Raw genomic sequence first — 23,212 nt, 5'->3', positions numbered from 1 at the left:
TTAATATTCAACCAAAACCTGACTTCCTGTAACTCGAGCCCATTGTTGTGTGTCCTGCAGTCTGGGATGATTGAGAACAGATCCTGCCCTTCCTCTGTATGACAGCCTTTCAAGTATTTGAAAAGTGCTATCGTATCTCCCCGTAGTCTTCTTTTCTCAAGGCTAAACATGCCCAGTTCTTTCAGTCTGTCCTCATAGGGCTTGGTTTCCATCCCCCAGCTCATCTTTGTTACCCTCCTCTGAACTTGTTCCAATTTGTTCGCTTCCTTCTTGAAGTACTGTGTCGAGAATTGGACACGTTCAAGATGAGGCCTAACCAGTACTGAGTTGGTACAGTACCTCATGGGATTTGGAGACTATACTTTTGAAGAGCCTTGTGGCGCAGTGGTTAAACCGCTGTACTGCAGCCAAAACTGTCCTCACAACCTGGGGTTCAGTCCCAGGTAGCCGGCTCAAGGTTGACTCAGCCTTCTATCCTTCCGAGGTCAGTAAAATGAGTACCCAGCTCACTTGGGGGGGACAACGTATAGCCTGCATAATTAACTTGTAAACCGCCCAGAGAGTGTTTAAAGCACTGTGGGGCGGTATATAAGCAGCACACTTTGCTTTTTGCTTTGTTAATGCAGCCTAAAATAGCATTTGCCTTTTTTGTAGCCACATCGCACTGTAGGCTCATACTCAACTTGGGATCTACAATGACTCGAAGATCCTTGTTTCTTGTAGTACTGCTGAGCCAGGTATCCCCCCATCTTGTAACTGTGTGTTTGGTTTCTTTGCATAGATTTGCAGAGCAGCAATGGAATTAAGGTCTTTTTCTGAACTTTGTTCATTTTATACGATTTTTACTGTGAAAAGTGCATGATATCTCAGCTTGGATATTTTGGATGAATTGAATTAGTTTACCAAAAATTTAAATAGTGATGAATATACAGCTTCATGCTACATAACTAAGTTCTGTTTCATGCAGAATAACCTTTGGACTATATTGTATCTTGAATAGGAAACTGTATTTAGATAGATTTTTTTTCTCCAAAAGCATTTCATGAAAATAAGTTTGATTTAAATTTTTTAAAACTGATTTTTAATTTTTTTTAAATTAAGTCATTAATTTTAATCCATCCTGGCAAGTTGGGGCATTGTGGAATGCTGTATTTACTGATTTCATGGATTTACTGTTTCATGGTTTTACATACTGATTTAAGGCTTTTAATTGGTGGTTTTTAATATTATTTATTGGCCAGAATCCATTTGCTTTTTTACACTAGCATAACTACAGTGGCATTAACTGAACAGTGAATTGTTACTGGTTAACTACTTGTATTGCTGATCGGATGCCAATCACATCACTTGAGGCATGATGAGAAATGCCACTGTGACACATTAACTAGCAGCAATTCACTGTTGAGAGTTAAATCATTACACTTACACTGACATAAATAACTACCAGGATTCTGGCTGTAATATCTTAAAGAAGCTAATTTCAACGTGAAGTGCCTGTTTTATTATACTTTCTTATAAACTATTTAATCACAGTTGGAATTTCAGGTAGAACAGATTTCAGAATCGCATCCGAGTGTTCTGCTCTGGAAGAAAGGTGTTACAAATGAGATTATTTTGATACTCTTTTAGTAGCTGAACCAATAACCTATATGTTGGGGTGAATTTTATTTATGTCTAAATACAGAAAAGTCGTATCATGTCTTTGTTCGAATTTAAATTAGCAGTCATAATTATAAATGTTATATTATCCTGTGCTGAATTGTTTCTTTACTCCTTACAATTTATGTTTTCCTAGCCTTTAACAGATTAAGACAGGCATTTAGATAAGTGTTTTGGGGTAATCCAGTATACCAGTTAAGTAAAGGGTGCACTTTTCTCTTAGTGGATCATATGAATTGCTTTCAATAGAAATGTTGGAGCATTTAACATAATTACATTTTTCAAACTGCAGTTTCTAAATTAAACATTTCAGCGAAGATTTTACCATGTACCATGCTTTCTTATATACTGTTTTCACTTATTGTTACATCGTTAGTATGCCATTTAGGTGGAACAATCTTTCATATTAGCCAAAAATCAAGAATAACAAATAAAGACCTTCTGCCCTTTAGGTACTTGGCACAAAATGAAAGCTAATTGTAAACAACAATAACAACAAATAATGTACTGAATGCATAGCTTCAGTGACCTTGAGTTGTTCTGATTAATGTTATCAGTGTCCCTGTGAATTTGCATTATCATGACTTCATGTTTTGACAATTCTAAGAACATTTTTCTAAGAGCAGACATCAGCTGTATCTCTTCTTTCCTTTCTCTCTTTCTCTTTTTTGTATATGGAAAGCACTTTCAAATTAGAGCAAAATGTGAACTGCCTATGTATCTCATTCCAATGACAAATTTGAATTCACCTCTTATTTGATGTGCATGTTCAAGGAACCCATTGACAGGGGAGGTTTCCAGTGTATGTATATATACTAAAAGGTGGAATACATGTAGGAGGAAATCATACAGAGCATTCTAATATGCAATTTTTACTCTTCCTCTTTGCTAGAAGGATTTTCTTCCTAAAGTGGGGGTTTGAACCTTGGTTCTTCTTAGTCCTAATCCATTACACTAACTATGACACACTGGGTACCCTTTTTTGCTATCGTTTTTTTATAATCATATTCCTGCATCTGGGTAAACATTAGGAAAATGGGGTTGGTTTATTTGGCTTTTAACTGCCTGGAATATTTTAAGTTGTCTTGAAGACACACTGTTGGTGTCCTTTTGTACATTGATGAGTGCCACAAAACATAAAAGACAGCTCACACATCAGTTTTCAGGGGACCCTCTTCTCTTTTTATCCTACATATTTGTATTTTTTTTCATTCCTCCCTTTTCAGTTTTTTAAAATGCTGATCATTCACTTCATTTCATAGACTTCTGCCATTCCATTCCTCTGAGAACTTTTTGAGTGGCTTAACAATCAAAGAACATTATTGCAGCAAGAATAAAAGGTAGTGGTGGCAGTGTTTGTGTTGCCCCCTTGGAGTGGACAGTGACTTAGTTGTAGGCTGTGACCTTACCAGCTGACATTTGCTGAACTGGATCAGTTTTAAACCTATGATCTAAACCAAAATAGTATTTGTCTGGTGAAATCAAACAGTTTTGATGCTTTCGTAAGCAAAAGAAAACTGATTAAAAACATATGATTGCTGTAACACTAAACAGTAATATGACAGTTGATCTCACACTTCTAGGACCACAGAATGTAATTATTTTGTCAGTTTGATGAAAGCTATGTAAAGGGAATGATCTGTAACAAATCAACCACAAAGTTCTGTTAAATGTGGTTTTTCTCAACATCATGGTCTAAATATTTATCTCTACCAATTTAAAATGTTATGTATGGTTTCCAAGTCAATACCAAGTTATGTCACTTGATGGTGTTTTGTTGCAGTAGATTTAACCCTGCACCTCTCCTCCTGGTGTCTAGGTTGCCAAAAATATAGGGAAGACAGTATTCTGCTTCAGCCAAATGAAGCAATGCATTCAGATTTCCTGAGGAAATGGCCTCCTCTTGTGAGCAACTAAAATATTTATTGACCCAGGTTTTGTCTCACTGAATTTGTTGTTGGCTAAAACAAGCACAACTCTGTAGGCTGTAATGAGATAATCTAAAACTGGTCTTACCCCCTGCCTAGATTTATAGGTGAATGGTATTTCAAATACTGTACATTTTTAAAGGAAAATGAAGTATTTCTGGAGGGACATACGGCATGTTTGATGTCTTGATGACATATATTTGCATCTAAAGTGGTTGTGTTAACTGTTTTTCTTAGATACATAATCTGTTTATAAAATATATAGTTAAAGATTCCAAAATGGTAATATAAAAACATATGCAAGTAAAGAAGTAGAATTAAAGCATTCATATACCTCTTTTACACCCATTTTTGTTTCAGTGTCTGTGTTCATGTTGTAATTAATCCTATTACTGGAGACTGCAGTTAACATCTGTACTGTCTTATATATAATATTATGATACTTAACTTTGTAGTATGAGCATCTAAAATCTTCAGGTATTTGAAAAATACAGGACAGCAGGCATTTCTACTCTTCTATACAGCATCTTGCTATGTGTACTCCAATGGCCCAGGAAGATCACTGCTCCTTATTATCTTATTCCAACTATTTTCTGTTCTGCCTTCTTCAGTTGGATCCCTCCCATTTTAGTTTGGTTGGATAATACAAGAAAAATATGAAAAACAGGTCGTGACATTATTGATACAAAATGACTCCTGATGAACTTGAAATAAGAAAGTGCAAAAGTAGGATTGTAATTGAACACTAAAAAGAATAAAAACCATGACTACAGAAGAACTACTCAACTGTAATATTGACAATTAATACACTGAAATTCTCAAAGAGTTTATATATCTCAGTATATGGAGACTGCAGTCAAGAAATCAGATGAAGACTGAGACTTGGAGTGGCAGCTGTGAAACAGAAAATATATTCATGTACAAAGATATCTCACTGGGCACCAAGGCCATGATTATCTATCCCATTTATTGTATACAGAGTTGAAAGCTGGACAAAAAAAGAATCAATTCATTCAAAATGTGGTCTTGGAAATGAACTTCATAGATACCATGGATCACCAGAAAAATAAGAGGATGCTAGATCAAATCAAGCCAGAATGCTTTTTGGAAACAAACATAAATAACATTAGGCTATCATACTTCAGGTACATTGTGAGAAAACAAGACTTAATGGAACAAACACTAATGCTAGGAAAAGTTGAAGGCAGCAAGAAAAGAGGAAGACAAATACAAGATGAATTGGCTCACTGAAAGAAGCCATGGTCTTGAGTTTGCAAGATGTAAGTGAGGCCATTAATGATAGGACCTTTTGGAAGCCATTAATTCATAAGATCTCCATGATAGAAACAGCTTGATAGTGCATAATAACCACCACTAAAAACTGCTGTTTTTAATTTGCATATATTCACATTATTATTCCTTTTGAGACCCATTTGCCTCTCACAGAACATTTACTTGGGAGAAAGTGTCCAAATGAAAGATATTTGTACCACACCAGGGCAGTAAAGGGTGATCCAAAAACCTCAGTTATACCAGGAACATTGAGGATGCCCTTCCAAATTACTGAAGTTTGCTCTAGTGTTTGAGAAGTTCAGATGATGACAATTAAACAAAAATACTCTGCATCAGTTACATGTCAAAGCATGAAGGAAGCACTAGAACAGCCAGACTGACAACTAAAGCTCAAAATAAAACAATTGTCCTATGATTATTTGGATGCAGATCTGATTGGGCAGTATTTGCACACCTCTACATGATACTGTTTGCTGTAGTCAGCAGTTGGTGTCCACTGTGCGTAGGAACTCTGCCTTTTCCTTGTTTTAGACATCAGAGAATGTTGGGGTTTTGCCTTCTTTTATGCCATCTATTACTGCAGTTGTTCACCAGATTATACTAATAACCTATATGAATACTTAATACTGTATGTAAAAAGACATTGAATCAAGTTTTAAGAATGCTTATGGTTGATCCTCTGTGGTATTGCATGTCTGTCTGTCTGTCTGTCTATCTGTCTGTCTGTCTGTCTGTCTGTCTGTCTGTCTGTCTGTCTGAGTTTGTAGCATTGAACTTTGCTTGAATAAGTGTAGTGTGTGAATATTTCATTTATCTTTTTCAGCATTGTATGGGGAAATATAGATTCACTGTATATTACCTTGAAATAAATAAGGTTAAGGTAAAGGTTCCCCTTGACAATTTTTGTCCAGTCGTGTTCGACTCTAGGGGGCGGTGCTCATCCCCGTTTCCAAGCCATAGAGCCAGCGTTTTGTCCAAAGACAATCTTCCGTGGTCACATGGCCAGTGCGACTTAGACACGGAACGCTGTTACCTTCCCACCGAGGTGGTCCCTATTTATCTACTTGCATTTGCATGCTTTCGAACCGCTAGGTTGGCGGGATGAAATAAATAGGCATAGTGTAAAATGGAGTTGAGGTGCCATGCTAAACAACTCCTCCTTCCTGTCAGTGCATTTTCTAGAATGCAGTTATAGTAGCAGCATTTGTCAGAACTGATTGATTCTTACATACTTTATGGGTTACCAAAGTTGGATGATCTTGAAAACTTTTACAACATTCATCTTTGGAAAATATGGTTAGAAAGGATTGGCTGTGCAACATTTTTTAAAAAAGCAACTAAAGGAAGACAGTTGTTACTTTCTTAGTACATAGACATCTAGAAGCCCTGCCAAACATGGCTAGGATAGAACTTGAAAGTGGATTTTACTTCAAATGATTTGTTTAAACTATTTTTGCTCTATGGATAGTCCCCCCCCTTTTTTTAAAGAAATTATCTAGATTTTCAAAGTGAACATAAAATAGTTTGCTATTTTAGTTGCACTTTGGAATCTTCTCAAATGAAGACAAAAGCACCTGCAAAAACAGTCAATCTGTTACATAGTTCAGACAGTCTCTGGCATCCCTTAAAGACATCTTTTTCTCTCTCCCTCTTTCTCCTTTTTTATTTTCTGTAGTTCTTTGAGGTTCCATTCGACTCGAATATGAACAGGACAAAAAACAGACCCCTGGTACGAGGACAGATCAGGTAAGCCTGCACACACCTGCCCTTTAGAATGAGTAATGACTCTTATTGTTCCTTTTATATATTTTGCTAGTCTTCTGCCTTTCCTTGTGTTTAGATAAGCAAATATGTCAAATTATCAAGAACAAAAGATCTGGAAAGAGCAACTTTTCTTTGTGTGTGTGCTTTGATGATTCTGAAAGCTCATAATGTCACATGGAAAACATACTGGTTTGTCCCTCTCATCACATTCAGGAGACTTTGTACAAATGATTCAAAGAAATTAAGAGTTACAGGTTTTCAGATGTTCCTGTATAATCTCATATGCAAACCTAGTTGGATCTTTTGCTGTTGACTTAACAAATCTCATTCATTTAGTGGGTCTGATCTAGTTGGGACTAAAAACTGAATTAACCCAATGGACCTCCCACAAACATTCTTAAAAGGCATAGCAAAAAAAGTCTAAAATTTGTAAAGATTCATGTTAGCCTTCTCTACTAGATCGTCAGAGGTGATGTGAGAGATAGATACATGCTAGAGACATTGGTCAGTTCTCCACTATCACATACCTCCCTTAGAGAATTAATGACACATGTAGTTTACTCCTTGTTGTAGGTTTGCTCTGTAATGATTCTACTCCATCACTGTTCATTGCCAAAAGAACAAAAGAATCCATGCTGCAATTAGAATAAACTGTGTGAATCAAACGGGTGTATTCTGATCTACCGTATTTTTCGCACCATAAGATGCACTTTTTCCCCACAAAACAGGGGGGTGGAAAGTCTGTGCGTCTTACGGAGCGAAGAAAACAGATTATATTTTCCTGTTTTCTTCTCCTAAAAAATTGGTGCGTCTTATGGAAAGGTGCGTCTTATGGAGCGAAAAATACGGTATTTCATTTAATCTGTTCTAGCTAATCTATCTATTGAGCTAATCCAACATTATAGTCAAATAACTTTCTTTCCTCCCCTCCCCTCTGTCTGAAACAAAGATCTAGAGCAGTGGTTCCTAACCTTGGGTAACTCAGGTGTTCTTGGACCGCAATTCTCAGAAGCCTTTGCTACCAGCTGTGCTGGCCAGGGGTTTCTGGAAGTTGCAGTCCAAGAACACCTGGGTTACCCAAGGCATGATGTTAAAAGAAGTTACCATAGAAATACTGACAGATATATAGTCAAGAGAAAATTGGACAACCATCTGTCAGAATTGCTTTCATTTAGATTCCTGCATTGAGCAGAGGGTTGAATTTACAGGTTCCTTCTAACAGAGTTATTATATGATTCTATAAAGTAGTAATATACAGAAACAGGACATCTTTGAAAAGATCCAGGGTTGCAGAGTGCTTTATGACTAAGTCTGTCATTTCAGTTACTTGGTTTATCACAGAAACATGAGGGTAAATTAAGATTCATGACGGCAGTTAGATGTGTCTAGAAGAAATGGCCCTTCTGGTAATTGATGGAATGGAGAGGGGTGTTGTGTCCTGTATCTTTTCTTCGTCACTCCCAAGGCCCATTAGTACCTTACTAACACTGCCACTTTCCACATTTGATGATAGACCATGTTTATCTTTCTACTTTTAATGTTCCCTTTCTCTAGTCTAAGTAGAGCTACTAACAATTGTAGTTTCTGGAATTATTTAGATTATTGGCCCTTTCTCTTATTAAAGGCTATAGACAGAATAGTGCTAAACTTTCTGTTTCTGAAATACTTGTCTTTTCATAGTATGTAAGCCACTGCAAGCTCATTTTTCTCCCTTTTCTTCCCTTTTATTGTGAATCCTAAAATAGGAGTCAAATCTCCAGTGATGTTTTACAAAAAGAATGTTTAAACATATGTCACCTTTGTGACACATGTGTATGCTCTCTCCTGCATATGTACATAGAAATAAAAAGCCAGTGTCCCATGGGGCTGCTGTTTGAACAGAAACTTAAGGCAACCTTGATTTCTGTTTGTGTGTCTGGTCAGTTTCTTAAAGGATTGGATTCCAATATATGGGGGATATGGGGGGGTGCTACACCTTTTTTGCAAGCTTTTAACTAAAGCCCTTATTCATAAACTATTCAACAAACAATTTTCAGATAGCATTTCCATGATTTTGTGCCAAGGATTATTTATAACAAAATTACGTTTTCCCTTAGGCATTTGCGAACAGTTGGTCCTATTTATTTCTGTGTTTTATCCATCATCTTTGGATTGAAAAAAAGAAATGGTGGATGAAATTACATGAAAATTGAAACAAAATAGTAAAGTAAGCCCTGGAGGTAAACTCATTCTAAATAGAGTACTTTGGTAAACTTGTTCTGATTTATTCTACAAGATGGTGCTAATTACGAATTTCTAAATTCAGTTAATTTTTGTACCCATCATGGGAATATTCTGATGTGAACATCTCTCAAGAACAATGTGAGACGAATCTTGGGCTTTTTCCAAAATCACTATGTATGGTAAACCTGAGGTACTCTGGTCCTTACATTTGGTTAGTTTGGTAGGTTTAAATTCCTCCCTCTTTCTTAGTTTCAAATCACACACACCCAAACCCAGCTGAGCCATATGCCAGGTAGAATCATACTGTAAACGAGAAACTTGATTCTTCCATGTATAGCCATTTCAACAGAGGAAATAGAGCAGAGTACATAAAGGATACATAAAGTTCTCTTTTTTTCTGCTTGAACTAGCATTCTCGTGGCGCAGTGGTTAAAACGTTGTACTGCAGCTAAAACTGTGCTCACGACCTGGGGTTCAAATCCCAGGTAGCCGGCTCAAGGTTGACTCAGCCTTCCATCCTTCCGAGGTCGGTAAAATGAGTACCCAGCTTGCTGGGGGGGCAATGTGTAGCCTGTATAATTAAAAAATTGTAAACCGCCTGGAGAGTGCTTGTAGCGCTATGGGGCGGTATATAAGTCCAATAAATAAATAAATAAATAAATAAATATGAAACAGGTGTGTAAACATATGTGTCTTTCCCAAAGTTTTTATATTTGATATGGAAAATTATATGTTTCCTATGTGGAGCTTTCTTAAGATTTTTATTTTTATCTTTATTCATGGGTCACAAGCATATAGGAAGATACTCAACTTTATTTAGGGCAAATAATCAGCTAAAGTTTTTAGAAGGCTACATTTTAAAGTCACAGTCTTTTAGAGATTCCATTTGTCCAAAACTATATTCACTAGACTTGAAACTTCATTATATTTATTTCTCATTCTCCCTTGCCTACCCTTTGTGGTCATTGGGGACCTCAAGGCAATCATTCATCAATCTACTTATCCAACTGTCAACAGTTAATTTAATGTTCTTTAAAGTGTCACTTAACCTTGAATGATGTTGGTCTAAGCTCTTATAGACTTCAAGCTAGACATCAACCAGCATTATTTCTTTGGCTCACCAAAACAGCACACTGTGAGATGCAATCTTTTGCTGTACATTTTCTCAGTGTTGTTTGAATGTTGCTTTCTTTCCCAGTTGCATCTATTCTATGGACATAATAAAGACTAGTCAGAACAGCATAGAGATGTGTAAATTGTGCTTAAAAGGCTGATGTCTTGCATTCTGGGAATCATTCCAGAAAAAGTTTGGGGCATGTACAAAGGATTCTGTATGACTTCAAAGCAGTGCTGTTGTTTTTGATTGTGTTTTCTTTCTTTCTTTTTTTCTTTCTTTTTTTGTATGCTTCTGTTGGTTCTCATCAAATTTAATCTTTGTCTAGTCTGTTCTCCTCCTTTCAGTTTAACCCCTCGTGCAATAAATCAAAGGACACCTACTGACAGCAGAAATGCTTTTTGATGCCTTACTAATTTTACCCAGTATACTGAACTAGAGAGATTTTTGTCAGCGAAACTAGTAACTGAAAAATCATAGATATGTTAACAGTTGTCTGGCTGCTTTCTCAGGTATCTTTTGCAGCTGTTCTCAAGCCAACAGACAATTGGCCCTTTGCTATTATGAACCCCTTTGAGCTATTCATTTCCTCCAGATAGTCATCTTTGTTCTGCCCTCATTCCCTTTCAGATACAGGTTAAAATGTTTTAACTTTTCCAGATGCCTTTAGGGGTTTCCTGTTGATTCCCCTTTAGGCTGTTTTCCTTCCTTCCATTGTCAATTCTGTTTTACTTGAAATTCTGGACAATTTTATGGGCCCATACAAAGTGCCTATGATCCTGTGTACTTTCTTTCTATCCATAGCCACTTCAAGGAAAGTATAGTAGCACAAATGCTGAAATAGCCCATTCTGTATTCTTCTTTGATGATACCTTTTGCAATCTTCAAGCTGCCATTTAATTGAAAAGTACTTCGTGAGAGTAAGCTTCACTTTGTATCAGTTCTAGATGTCACAATTTAAGAAAGATGTTGGCAAGTGGAACCGTCAGGAGAACTATGAAAATGAGAGATCAGAATGATAAACTGCATAAAAACGAGGGTGAATACAATAATTAAAATTAAGGCAATGCAAGATGCTAAGCAGAGGGGTGGCCTTGGCCTTCCTGATTGGGTTCTGTATTATAGAGCTTGTATTCTAGACTGGATAAAAGAATGGATAGCTCTAGAAAATGATAGATTACTTATCTTGGAAGGACACGATTTGCAATTCGGTTGGCATGCTTATTTATGGTATAAAAAGGATAAAGAACAAAAGAACTTTAACTCACATATGATAAGAAAAGCTTTACTGGGAATGTGGAGAAAGACTATACAACAAATTTATTACAAAATACTGTATTTTTTGCACCCTAAGACTCACTTTTTCCCCACAAAACAGGGGGGTGGAAAGTCTGTGCATCTTATGGAGCGAAGAAAACAGATTATATTTTCCTGTTTTCTTCTCCTAAAAAATCGGTGCGTCTTATGGAAAGGTGCGTCTTATGGAGCGAAAAATACGGTACCTGTATGGGTGTCACCGATAGAGGCCTTTACGCAACCTAATCTTATGACAAAAGCAAATCTTTTAAGATATCAAGATCTATTAAAAAAGGATGGTGAATTAAGGTCTAAAGAGGAGCTAGAGTCACATAATGTCTATATAGATTGGTGGCCTAGAGCACAGCTAGAATCTAGATATACAAAAGATAAAATAGAAGGTTTCTACTCAGAGCAAACGATTTTTGATAAACTTTTACTGGGTTCAAAGGAACAAATTGTTAAGAAAATGTATAATTATATGCTGGAAATTAAAATGCAAGATGAAACGGTTAAAGAATCTATGATTGAGTGGGCACAAAACATAGGGCATAACATTGATATTGATCAATGGCTGAAAATATGACAAAATAACATAAAGCTTACAAGATTGGTTAATCTTAAAGAGAATATATATAAGATGTTTTATAGGTGGCACATGACCCCAGAAAAATTGTCAGAGATGTATACAGATGTATCAAATAAGTGTTGGAAATGTGAAACACAAGTGGGAACTTATTATCATATGTGGTGGTCATGTGGAGTAGCGAAAAAATACTGGAAAAGAGTACATGCTATGTTACAACAAATATTGCTCTGTAAGGTGCCATTAACCCCAGAATTGTTTTTATTGAGTATGATACCCGATAATATAGATAAGTCAAAGGAATACATAGTTATATATATTGTTACGGCAGATAGAATTATATATGCTAGAAATTGGAAAAGCCTGACGGTACCGAAACAAGAAGATCTTATTGAAAAGATACGGGAAATAGCCGAAATGGATATCTTATCAGAAGTCATGAAAGATCAACCCCTGCAAAAGGCAACAGAAAGATGGGATCTATTTAACAAGTGGACTGAATCAACAGGCAGCAGCTGAATAACATATATTGAAATGAGAACTTTATCTACAAGGCAGAAAAGAGTAAATAGAATAACTTAAAATCTTGATATGGCAATAGGTATAGATTGGATATCAGTATGTTATTGTATCCCCTCTTCCTCATCAATCCCAATTCCCTTTTTCCTTTTGTCACCCCTCATGTTAAAAAATAAAACATTTTTGAAGAAAAAAACGAGGGTGAATTTAAGGGGCTCTGAATGTTTGACATGGCAACAGTGAACTCTTTCAGAAGATTCAAAACTGTAAGAGCTATTATATAGTTCTTGTTATGCATCTTGATTTATTTTAAAAAATTAAATATTTCTATAAAATGTATAATTACATTTTTGGGCAATCCCAAGACATGTTTCTTTTCTGTGTGTCATTCGTAGGCTTCTCACACTTATTAGAAAGTTGCTGCCATTACTACAACCAGAATGCTTTGACATTTATAGCTTCAGGTGTCTTTTTTGACCACTTTAATCTCTAGAAAACATAGAACTCTGGGAGAAAACTCCCTCTCTCCTACATGTCTGCCGATTCCAGTTGATGGTTTACAGGCTTAAATCAACAGAGGCCAGGGAGCAGTGTAAGAATTTTTGACACATTCACACTGTGGCTCAGTATTTGAGTTACTTTCGTAAGATAGCAGTATTGAGTATTTTAGTTGAATGGGTATCACAGCATGTTGACATTTGAGTTTAGTTCTGTTTCTTGCTTTCATCAGGCTCTGTCATAGGTAACTAAGTCCATTACAGTGGTGCCTCGCTTAGCGATGTTAATCCGTTCTAGGAAAAATGTTGCTAAGCAATTTAATCGCTAAGCAATTTTTAAAAGCCCATAGAAACACATTAAAATGCGTTTAATGCCTTCCTATGGGCTTCAAAACTAACCTTATGCGAAGATCCTCCATAATGGCGGCCATTTTCGGTGCCTCTAAAGCGAGGACACACAGCAGGTGGCCATTTTGTTTTTCTGGTGGCCATTTTGAAACCGCTGATAAGCTGTTTAAAAAGGGTCGCTTTGCCATGATCGCTTCCCCGCGATCATCGCAAAGCGATTTTTTCCCATAGGAAAACGGAGCAATCGCTCAATGGAGCAATCGCTAAGTGAGGCACCACTGTGTGTGTGTGTGTGTGTGTGTGTGTGTGTGTGTGTGTGTGTGTGTGTGTGTGTGTGTGTGTGTGTGTGTGTGTGTGTGTGTGTGTGTGTGTGTGTGTGTGTGTGTGAGTAAAATAATCACCTAGCATTGGCTCTTTTTCTTTGAATAGCAGACTCGTTTCATATCATAGTCTGCTTTTACATCCCCTCATGTTTGCAGGTAATTTGTCAGATGTTGTGGTAGGCTCAAAGTTCTCTTTTGCATGTTGAATTAGCCATCCTTTTCTTTGTTTTTCTCTCATTCGAATGTTTATTTTGCAGAACTGGACGTTCAAGCATTCAGATTTCTACCAAAATCTTATGAAAAGCCACAGAGTAGGCCCACCTAAATCCATTAAACTTATGGAGGAGTTAACTTACCTATTGAATCAATGAGCCTTATCTAGTGCAAACTGACCAACAGGATTTGGGCCATTAAATGATAAGTTGTTTCTACACCATGCCAGCATCAAGAGTCTTTATGTGCAACATTAAGGCCTCAGGTTAAAATTATATTTGATGGCGGAGTGTGTAAAAATCTGTGATTTTTTTTTTAAAAAATCACATTGATGATTTATTTTTTATTTTTTAAAAAATAAATTTAAACTCTGAAAAATCCACCCTGATGGCATATATGTATTTACAGACAGGACAGCTATAGTTACTTCCACCTTCTTGTAGATTTAAAAATGCTCTTGTGCTCCAAAGTTTTTTAATATAGTTCATTCCACACCAGTGATCATGCTGCTGATTTTTTTTTTGTTGCCAAATAAACTGGGTTAGAGTTGATACTACAAATACTTTTTTTTTTGTCATGTTGGGTGGAGCAGGGTGAGGGCAGATGTTCCTCTTTGAAAAGTTCACACTTTCAAATGAGAGACACTATAACAGTGGTTCTTTTTCTGTATTTTCCCCGGAGGTATGTCACTATTAAGATAAATCTGTTTTTAAAATGTATTCTGTTCCACTGTGTTCCCTGTCTTCCATATATTTTCTCTGAAGGGTGATTTTTTAAAATAATGCAGCTATATATTTTGACATACCCAACAACTCATGAAAATGTTGCCCTTGCATTTTAAGCAGCAGGGCACTTATTCACTTCCGTACTTTGGAAAACTACATTACAGACAATGAAGGAAAAATCCTTAGGGCTAGATCATGGTTTAGAGAGAGTAAAACCCACATCAAAGGGTAGACTAATGGAATGATACAATGGTTGCTGTCTTGCTTTTTCCCAAAGGAAATAAAAATGTGTGTGACCATACATCTACACACAGTGCTGATTACATAGTTTATGGCTGCTAGGACTTTTTATTTTTTGTTCACAATCTGATTATTTACATTGTTTTAAATCACGATAGATGTTGGGGGGGGGGGGCTTGAGTAGACCTGTGTAGCATCTGCATTTCTTTCATTCTCAGTGCAAGGGTATGATGTGCATGATATATTCAGAATTATTTCATTTTCAATAGAAACTGCAGAAGTCACCCGCTATTCAGCTCACTATTTCAGTTGGTTGTACTCTCAAAAGAAAAAGAAATGAACCACCACAACTCAGTAGAAACATTCCTTTATAAGCAATAGCATTTGTTAAATAGAGTCCTATGGAAACATTTGACCCCTCACACTTTGCTTCTTTTCAGTTCAGCTCTGAAGTCTTTGCTATGGAATTATTTATCAGAGCCTTTAATTGCATGGGGGACATTTGATAAATTTGAGTGCATTGTGCATCACATCACGTTAGGAAACATCCCAGATGCTCGTGTATAAGCCCGGAGTCATGGTGAATTTGAGTAAATAGCCCTCCATCTGCTTCTGGAGACCACTGCTGAGTAGCGATATGCACTCCTAATGGAGTTGTCTTAGCCTTCTATGTCAGCTGCACAGTAGGAGGGAGGGGCAAGTTTGTTTGAAAGAGAGCAATGATTGTATCCTATAATCTTTCTGATTATGACCTCCAATATGATCAGGCTTTTTGGGATGCTCTGTTTATGCCAATTCCATTATATATAAAAGAAAATAATGAAAAGTAACTTCCTTTTCTTCATAACTACTGAAGGGGAAGCAGATTTCCAGACTCTCCCCCCCCCCCATTGCAGCATATATCCAGACTAATTAGCTAGTATGGTAGATGTGCATATATGCCTAGTTGCCTTGTTACCCATGTTATTTGCAAGCTTTGTCTGTGTGAGGAAATGTTGGTGGGGGAGGCATGCAGCAGCTAAGAGGCACAACAATCTGGCAAAGGATGACTAAGTTTACAGTACAATACAGTATGTGAATTTCAGCAAAACAGACCTTTGTCAATTCAGACATTAAAATTATTCAGTTTTTTTTCAATTCCTAATGATTAATTAACATTACTCCTCCCACTCCCTGCATGAATGTGCTGTTTCTTAAATTCAGCCTGTGGTGAGCTGGCAGCAGGAGATGCTTCTGTGCATAGTGAGATGCATCTGTTAAGCAGCCTATGTTTCAGAATTAAGGAAACTTTGAATAGTAAGAGAACAGGGTTCTTCCAGTCCCCAAGATATGCTCACCAGTTGGGTTCTTGTGACTTCCAGGAAGAATAAGGTACTAGAAACAAGGGAGGAGCTACAAGAGTGCAGCTAATGGATGATTTTATATACCGTATTTTTCGCACCATAAGACGCACTTTTTTCCCAAAAAAACATTGGGGAAAAAGTGTATGCGTCTTATGGAGCGAAATTCCCAGATTATTTTTTTCCTGTTTTCTTCGCCTAAAAATTTGGTGCGTCTTATGGAGAGGTGCGTCTTATGGAGCGAAAAATACGGTAAGTCAGAATGCACTGGGCTGAATAAAGTACAAATCAGTCTAGATACTGTAAATCAGTCGTATCTGACAATTTTGTTGTGTGATGCAATAGTAATACCTCTTGCATCTGGGATGAGCCTGTGATTTAACTTAATATTTTGTATCACAAAAATGGTCAAATATATTCAGATTTGTATTTGTAAATTTTGTTTTAAGACAGTCCAACTCCCGAGCACTCTGTTCTGTTTTCAGCCAAGTGGAACCTTATCTTACCCAACCACAGCAGCCTGCTATTCAACATGTGCCAAGTAGTTTCAGAAAAGACACCACTCAGCAAGTCCATTACCAATCTGCCTGGGATAGTAAATGACTTGCACCTTGAGTTCTGTTTACAGTAAGTCACATAAAAAGTGCATTTCTTCTATAAATGGCTGGGTTTATGAGGCCTTTAAAAAAAGGGACAGCTTACATGTTATCAACTTGGCAAGTTAGATACAGGACCTGTGCTTTAATTAGGCATTGCTAGCATGGTCACTGTGCACAGTTTGCATTCCAGAGGCTAAGATACACAAAGAAACCTCTCACACATTTTATTAGAATTTACTTGATAAAGTCACAGTGAATATCGTACCTATAAATCCTGCTGAAAGGGGACTTAGGCCTTTTCCTGTCCATGCAGTGGAATTAATATATAGAGTCCACTTTATATATTGTTTGCTAGTTTGCTTTCGTGTTGAATTTCTAATAGCCTGATCAGCTCCAGGCTTTCTGAACAAATATTAAAGAGGCTGTTGGAGATATTGCTGTGAACTGAAAAGTAGTGCTATGCCAATGTCATTCCTTCTCTTGCTAAAATCAGTGTGCCGCATATGGGCACCTGGTTAATCTAGACATGGGGCAGTGTGAGACTGTAGATCTCCTATCTAGTAGGAAAATATGAAGGGGGGTTGGAACATGACTCAAATAATATTTGTATATTAAAAGTATTTATCAATACTTTTGAAAACCCTGAAAAGACGTAAGTTAGATTTTACGTGACGGCACATGATTATTATTTTTATCAATCACATTGTATACCAGGGTTCCTAAAAGTATTTTAATAATGTTATTTAAAAACCATAGCCAATTGGAATGCTACCATTTTGATCCTTTGCTGAAAGGTCCGAAGGGATGAAGCCTTTCCTTGGGAGGAAATTCCATAATCAAGATGCTATTACAGAGGAAAGCCTGTCATAGATATTCATCAGTCTAGCCTTGTAGGTGGTAGGACACATAGCAAGGCCTCTATATATTTCTAGGTGTAGGTTCCTCACATATCTTGATGGAAGAAAGTAGTAAAAGAAAGAAAGCAACAGTATCCTTTGCTATGAGTTTTCCTACACAGATGCTGCTCTTGGCGGCAACAGGAACTTCTTGTTTCCATTGACAGGGTGAAATCAGAGGCACTGTAGAGGACCTTCGGGCACTTAAGAGGCATTATTCCAGTCCATGAATATGATCAAATCCAGTTTCATGATGTGGGTTGAGATGCAGAATTTTAGCTTTGATTCATGCTTTCAACCTGGAGCAGGAGCTGAAATTAAAGGCTGTAGTGTCTCCATACAGATAGCTTTTAATGTATATTAAAACATTTAAGTGAATCACTGGTGACTATGTAGAGGCCTCTTTTATATGATTTTCCCCCTGCTTTCTCAAGGGCTGGGGGAGTCACTCATTTGGCAGTTTGCACAGAGGGCTTAATTTCCTGCCCTCATACCACTGCTCCTAACATGCTATATAACTTCACACACCATAGTCTGAATGTATAAAATATCGCCCTATGTTAGAATCAGATTCCTTTTCTAAAAGTAGTTAGAAAACAGGTTGGAAGATTGGTGTATTACATTAATCTTTTCATTATGTAAAATCCTTTTTCATGCCTTCCCTTATGCTCAGTCACTATTTTGGTAAAAGCAAGATGTGCTGCTTAAAGCACTCTCTGGACAGTCAACAATTTAATTATACAGGCTATACTTTGCCCTCCCCCAGTGAGCTGGATACTCCGTTTACCTACCTCAGAAAGATGGAAGGGTGAGTCAATCTCAGGTTGGCTACTTGAACCCATCAGGATCAGACTCAGGTTTTGAGCAGAGTCTTGATTGCAGTACTGCAGTTTAACCACCATGAGGTTTTTGTATTTTTTAAAAAAATTATATACTTCTTAAAAAAAGAATGTGTGTAAAAGTTTTGGTTTAATAATGATTTTTATAATGAATTTTAAAAGAAGGTAGTGTTCATTTTCACAAAACAAATGTGTCTTTTTAAACCAGACTAATTTGTTTTATAATGCAGCTAAAGTCACTAATTTTAAGCAAAGAAGACAGAACTGTCAGTGGAACAGATTCCCTATCTCTGCAAACTTTCATGTTGCACAAAATTTGATCCAGCTCATTGATGCACCTTCAGCAATCGTTTTGTTTTGTTTGGTGGTGGGTGGGCTAAAGAGAGCTTCTGGAGGTGAGAGAAGAAGAAAAACCTCTGCTGCAGGAGGAGGTCTGTTTATGCAGTGTTGGATGCCATCTGCGAGCTCTAATTTCTTTCATTTGAGCAGTTTTTAAGCTAGTTCCGAAAGATATGCCTTCATGCTCTGCCTAATAACAGGAAGAGTCGCAAATAATCACAGCTCCGAGGACAGCAACACTCTTGGAGAGGCCCAGAAAAAACGTCTCTACTGCATACCTATCAAGCCTCAATATTATTGGTATTTGTAAGAGATCTTCTCCTGAAAATTTAGCCTTCTAAGCAAGTTCACAGGGAGATTGTTAGTGTCTTAAATAGTCAGACCCCAATCAATTTTGGGCTTTAAAATCAGCAAGCAATACACAACCTATGCATGTCTTTCAGTACATTGTATTGAAGGTTGGTGTCATACTGTATGATCTCACTCTCATGTGCGAGTAAGTGCACTAGTTACTGCATAATGCACCAAATTAAGATTGCAGACTCTCTTGAAGGGCAGCCCCATGTAGACTCCATTACATTAATCAAGATGTAGTCTAGCCTAGGACATTGGTAACTATTGGCAAGTCCAGTTGACTCAGGAAAAATTGTAGCTGGCACACCAAGCAAAGTTGTGCAAAGTTGTCCATACCATTGTTGCCACCAGGAAATCCAAAGATAGTACAGAATTAACTACGTATCTGATCTGTCAGTGCTTTGCTGTTCTAGAACAAATTGAATACCTATTGAATGGAACATTTTAAATCTCACATAATATGAACGATATTTTAGCTAACAATTTTGTAGGAGTTAGTTAGTTAGTTAGTTAGTTAGTTAGTTAGTTAGTTAGTTAGTTAGTTAGTTAGTTAGTTAACGTCTATACAGCTCTTAGTGCTGGACACTCTGGGCAGTTTACGTTCAAAGTAACATAAGCATAAAATAAATCACAAATAATGTCTTAAAAAATAAACCATACATATACACAAATACCACAGCAATCATCTGATAAATTACAAAAGAACCCAAACAATGACGAGGCATAATCAAAATTATCAGTTTATAAGACATTAGGAGGGGATGCTCTCAAAGGCTTTGGTAAATAGTGTTCTTTTAAAGTCGCCTAGAGTGGTCGTTCGACTAGATAGGTGGAGTATAAATGCAAATAATAATAATAATAATAATAATAATAATAATAATAATAATAATAATAATAATAATAATAATAATAATAATAATAATAATAATAATAATAATAATAATAATAATAATAATAAAGTCTGTGGGAGGGGGGCCATATTTTCTGCTTTGCTCCGTCTGCATGGGATGCAAGGAGATACTCAAGAAGTGAGGTATCTTCTAGCAAGAAGTTACGTAAGGTATTAAAATGATACACTAGGAACAGATCAAGAGTCAGTACAGTATAGTGGTTCGAGTGTCAGAAATCTGAGTTGAGACCCCTGCTTGGCCATGGAAACTCATTGTTTAGTAAAGAAGAGGGAGCTTTGGGAAATATACCTGTAACATTCTAGTGTATTTCTCATTTGTATATGGAATAAGGACATGAAAAGCACTTCTGTCAATGTCCTCCTTTGTATATTAATATGCTTGGAAGCCTACTAAGCATTAGTACAATCTGTACTGGCCACACCCATTAACATTCAAATAGAAATTAAGAGCAGTCTATTCAATCATCAGACTAAAATTGCCCAAAACTGCACATTGATGATTACTAGTACTGTATAAGGAATAATAAATATATCACCGTGTGGAGATTTGGGACAGCCAATGTCTTTCTTCCATCTTTTCCAGATCTTATAGATAAGTACCAAGATCAGATCATGAACCCAGTGAATCTGGGTTTACCATGTAGACAAAGGGGGGTATTGGCAGCTCAGGAGGGCCTCTTTTTTGCACATCAAAGGCATTTCTGCTTTCAAGACAATTGCTGTTGTTAAACCTCTTTATCAGGAGATAAAGTATTACGATGACCATCAAAATTCCTTACTTAAGTGCTTTTAAGTGTACAGCCTCCTTGCAGTGGGATTTTAAAACTCACTTTGCTTACCTCCTGCAATCAGTCATCTTAGCTATGAGGATCAATATACTGGTTACAGCTTTGTACTGCAACCTGATTCACAATTTTTGGCAAAAGTACACACATTTGTATAAAATAAAAACCAGAGTGTTAATTAAAAAACAGAGAGGTAATGTGTATGTGCTGCTTGGGGTAGTTGAAGCCCCACACCCACCAGTGGCTGTCTGTTCTGGCCACATAGTGATATATTAAGAATTTGTGTTGATATATTAGCCAGAATACTATTGCGAATTTACAGATGTGTATGTAATATCACGTGGGGACGTGGTGGCACTGCGGGCTAAACCGCAGAAGCCGGTGCTGCAGGGCCAGAAGACCAGCAGTCGTAAGATCGAATCCACGCGACGGAGTGAGCGCCCGTTGCTTGTCCCAGCTCCCGTCAACCTAGCGGTTCAAAAGCATGCAAAATGCAAGTAGATAAATAGGTACCACCTTGGTGGGAAGGTAACAGTGTTCCATGTCTAAGTCGCACTGGCCATGTGACCACGGAAGATTGTCTTTGGACAAAACGCTGGCTCTATGGCTTGGAAACGGGGATGAGCACCGCCCCTAGAGTCGAACACGACTGGACAAAAATTGTCAAGGGGAACCTTTACCTTTATGTAATATCATGTAAGTCTTAGCAAATTGCTGCTAACTAACAAGGTTCTGGTTACATTCTTCAGGACACATTTGATCACACAATTGGGCATCAGCCCAGGAAAGCATCCAGTTGAGTCAAGCCAGCTCCGAACCAGGTACAGCTGGCCTATCAACCCAAGTTAGACAAAGCACTCCTGGCCACTGCTGTATTAAAGTGCTAGCCAAAGAGCATCCCACACGGTAGACTTGATTATTCTGTCACTGTCTCAGTTGAGCACCTTTGTATTATCTGGATAGAGCTTTAGCTTATTAGCCTATTACCACCTTATAAGACATACCACATTAACAGCTTTGATATTAAGTGAACTGGATAAATGAAAAAGGATAAATAGAGCTACTTATCACATCTCAACACTGATATTTGGAGCAGACTAGAATGGTTTGAAATTACCTCCCAGATGACACAGAAATATACTGCATTTGACAGTATCCAGTGCTTCTATAAAATAGAGTAGAAACAGGTGGGAACTATTTTTCCTTCTTCGTTCACAGCACAGACACCAAAGTGACCAAAACAGCTTGAAACTAGACTGAAATATCATTTTCTGTGATGCCTCTTATTCTTGCGTGAGCAAAGATTTCAGTATTTCTGGATCCTCATGCCAACATGTATTTGAACATTAATGACTTACAAATTGCAACAAGGATTCATTGTTTGCTGCCTTATTATTATTATTATTATTATTATTATTATTATTATTATTATTATTAGTATTAGTATTAGTATTAGTATTAGTATTAGTATTAGTATTAGTATTATTAGTATTATTAGTATTATTAGTATTATTATTAGTAGTAGTAGTAGTAGTAGTAGTAGTAGTAGTAGTTTTATTAGTTTTATTAGTTGTTTTATTTGTATGCCACATTTCTCCCAGCAAAGGGACCCAAGACAGCTCACAAAATTAAAATTCACACAATTAAAAACACAATAAGTTATCATCTAGGTGAGTGGGCAGGTGAAATGTTCAAACTCTGTTTTCAAAGAGGTAGCCATGGTAGTCTGTGCTAGCATATCAGGCAAAAAACAGAGGGGAAAAGGGAAAAAAAATAGGAAGACAAAAACATTTTGGCACCTTAAAGACTAACTTCTGTATTTTAATGTCAGCTTTCAGGGGGAGCAAGTTCACTTCCTCAAATTCAGATGTTCTGTGTTCTTAGAAGAATTTTCATAAAGACCTTTCTTCTGTATTGCTGTTTCTAGCCAGGCACTCAGTAGAGAATACAGATTAAAAAATAAAATAAAAATGAAAGGTCCAGTGAGATATGTATTATTATTTTATTATTTTATTTTTTGTTGTTGCTTTATATTTATTGGCCTGAAACCTATTACTTATTTATGCCAATGTACTTCCGCCAGCAAATTGCTGGTTTTGCTGCTTTTCATGTTGTGCAGGTCACATGACTGTTATGTGACAAGAAAACCAGTGGCAACTTTTCAACTGTTAGCAATTTTGGGTATACAGTGGTGCCTTTATTTACAAACTTAATCTGTTCCGGAATGGTGTTCATAAGTCAAAATGTTCGTAAGTCAAATCAGCACTTCCCATAGGAATGCATTGAAATCCGATTAATTCATTCCGGCTGTTTTTTGTTCTTATGTAGAGGCGCCGTTTGTAAGTCGAAGCATTAGTTCCCATAGGAACTAATGCATAACCGGTTAATCTGTCCTCTATCACTAGGAGGAGATTTTTTTTTA

General features: G+C 37.0%; 1 protein-coding gene across 2 annotated transcripts in view; it reads left to right on the top strand.

The window, feature by feature from the left end:
- COX10 (cytochrome c oxidase assembly factor heme A:farnesyltransferase COX10) overlaps positions 1-23,212 on the top strand; it is a 132,937-nt gene that overhangs the window by 87,450 nt on the left and 22,275 nt on the right. Inside the window, exon 5 of one of the 2 annotated variants that reach the window (XM_072990413.2) lies at positions 6,556-6,626. The exons of the other annotated variant lie outside the window; for it this stretch is intronic. Within the exon in view, the coding sequence (XP_072846514.2) occupies positions 6,556-6,626 (71 nt within the window). The remainder of the gene's footprint in view (positions 1-6,555; positions 6,627-23,212) is intronic. 2 annotated transcript variants of the gene reach the window in all.

Source organism: Pogona vitticeps, chromosome 2, assembly GCF_051106095.1.
Source record: "Pogona vitticeps strain Pit_001003342236 chromosome 2, PviZW2.1, whole genome shotgun sequence".
Lineage (NCBI taxonomy): Eukaryota > Metazoa > Chordata > Lepidosauria > Squamata > Agamidae > Pogona > Pogona vitticeps.
Note: the sequence above shows the minus strand (reverse complement) of the source record. Positions and strands in the feature narration are given on the sequence as shown.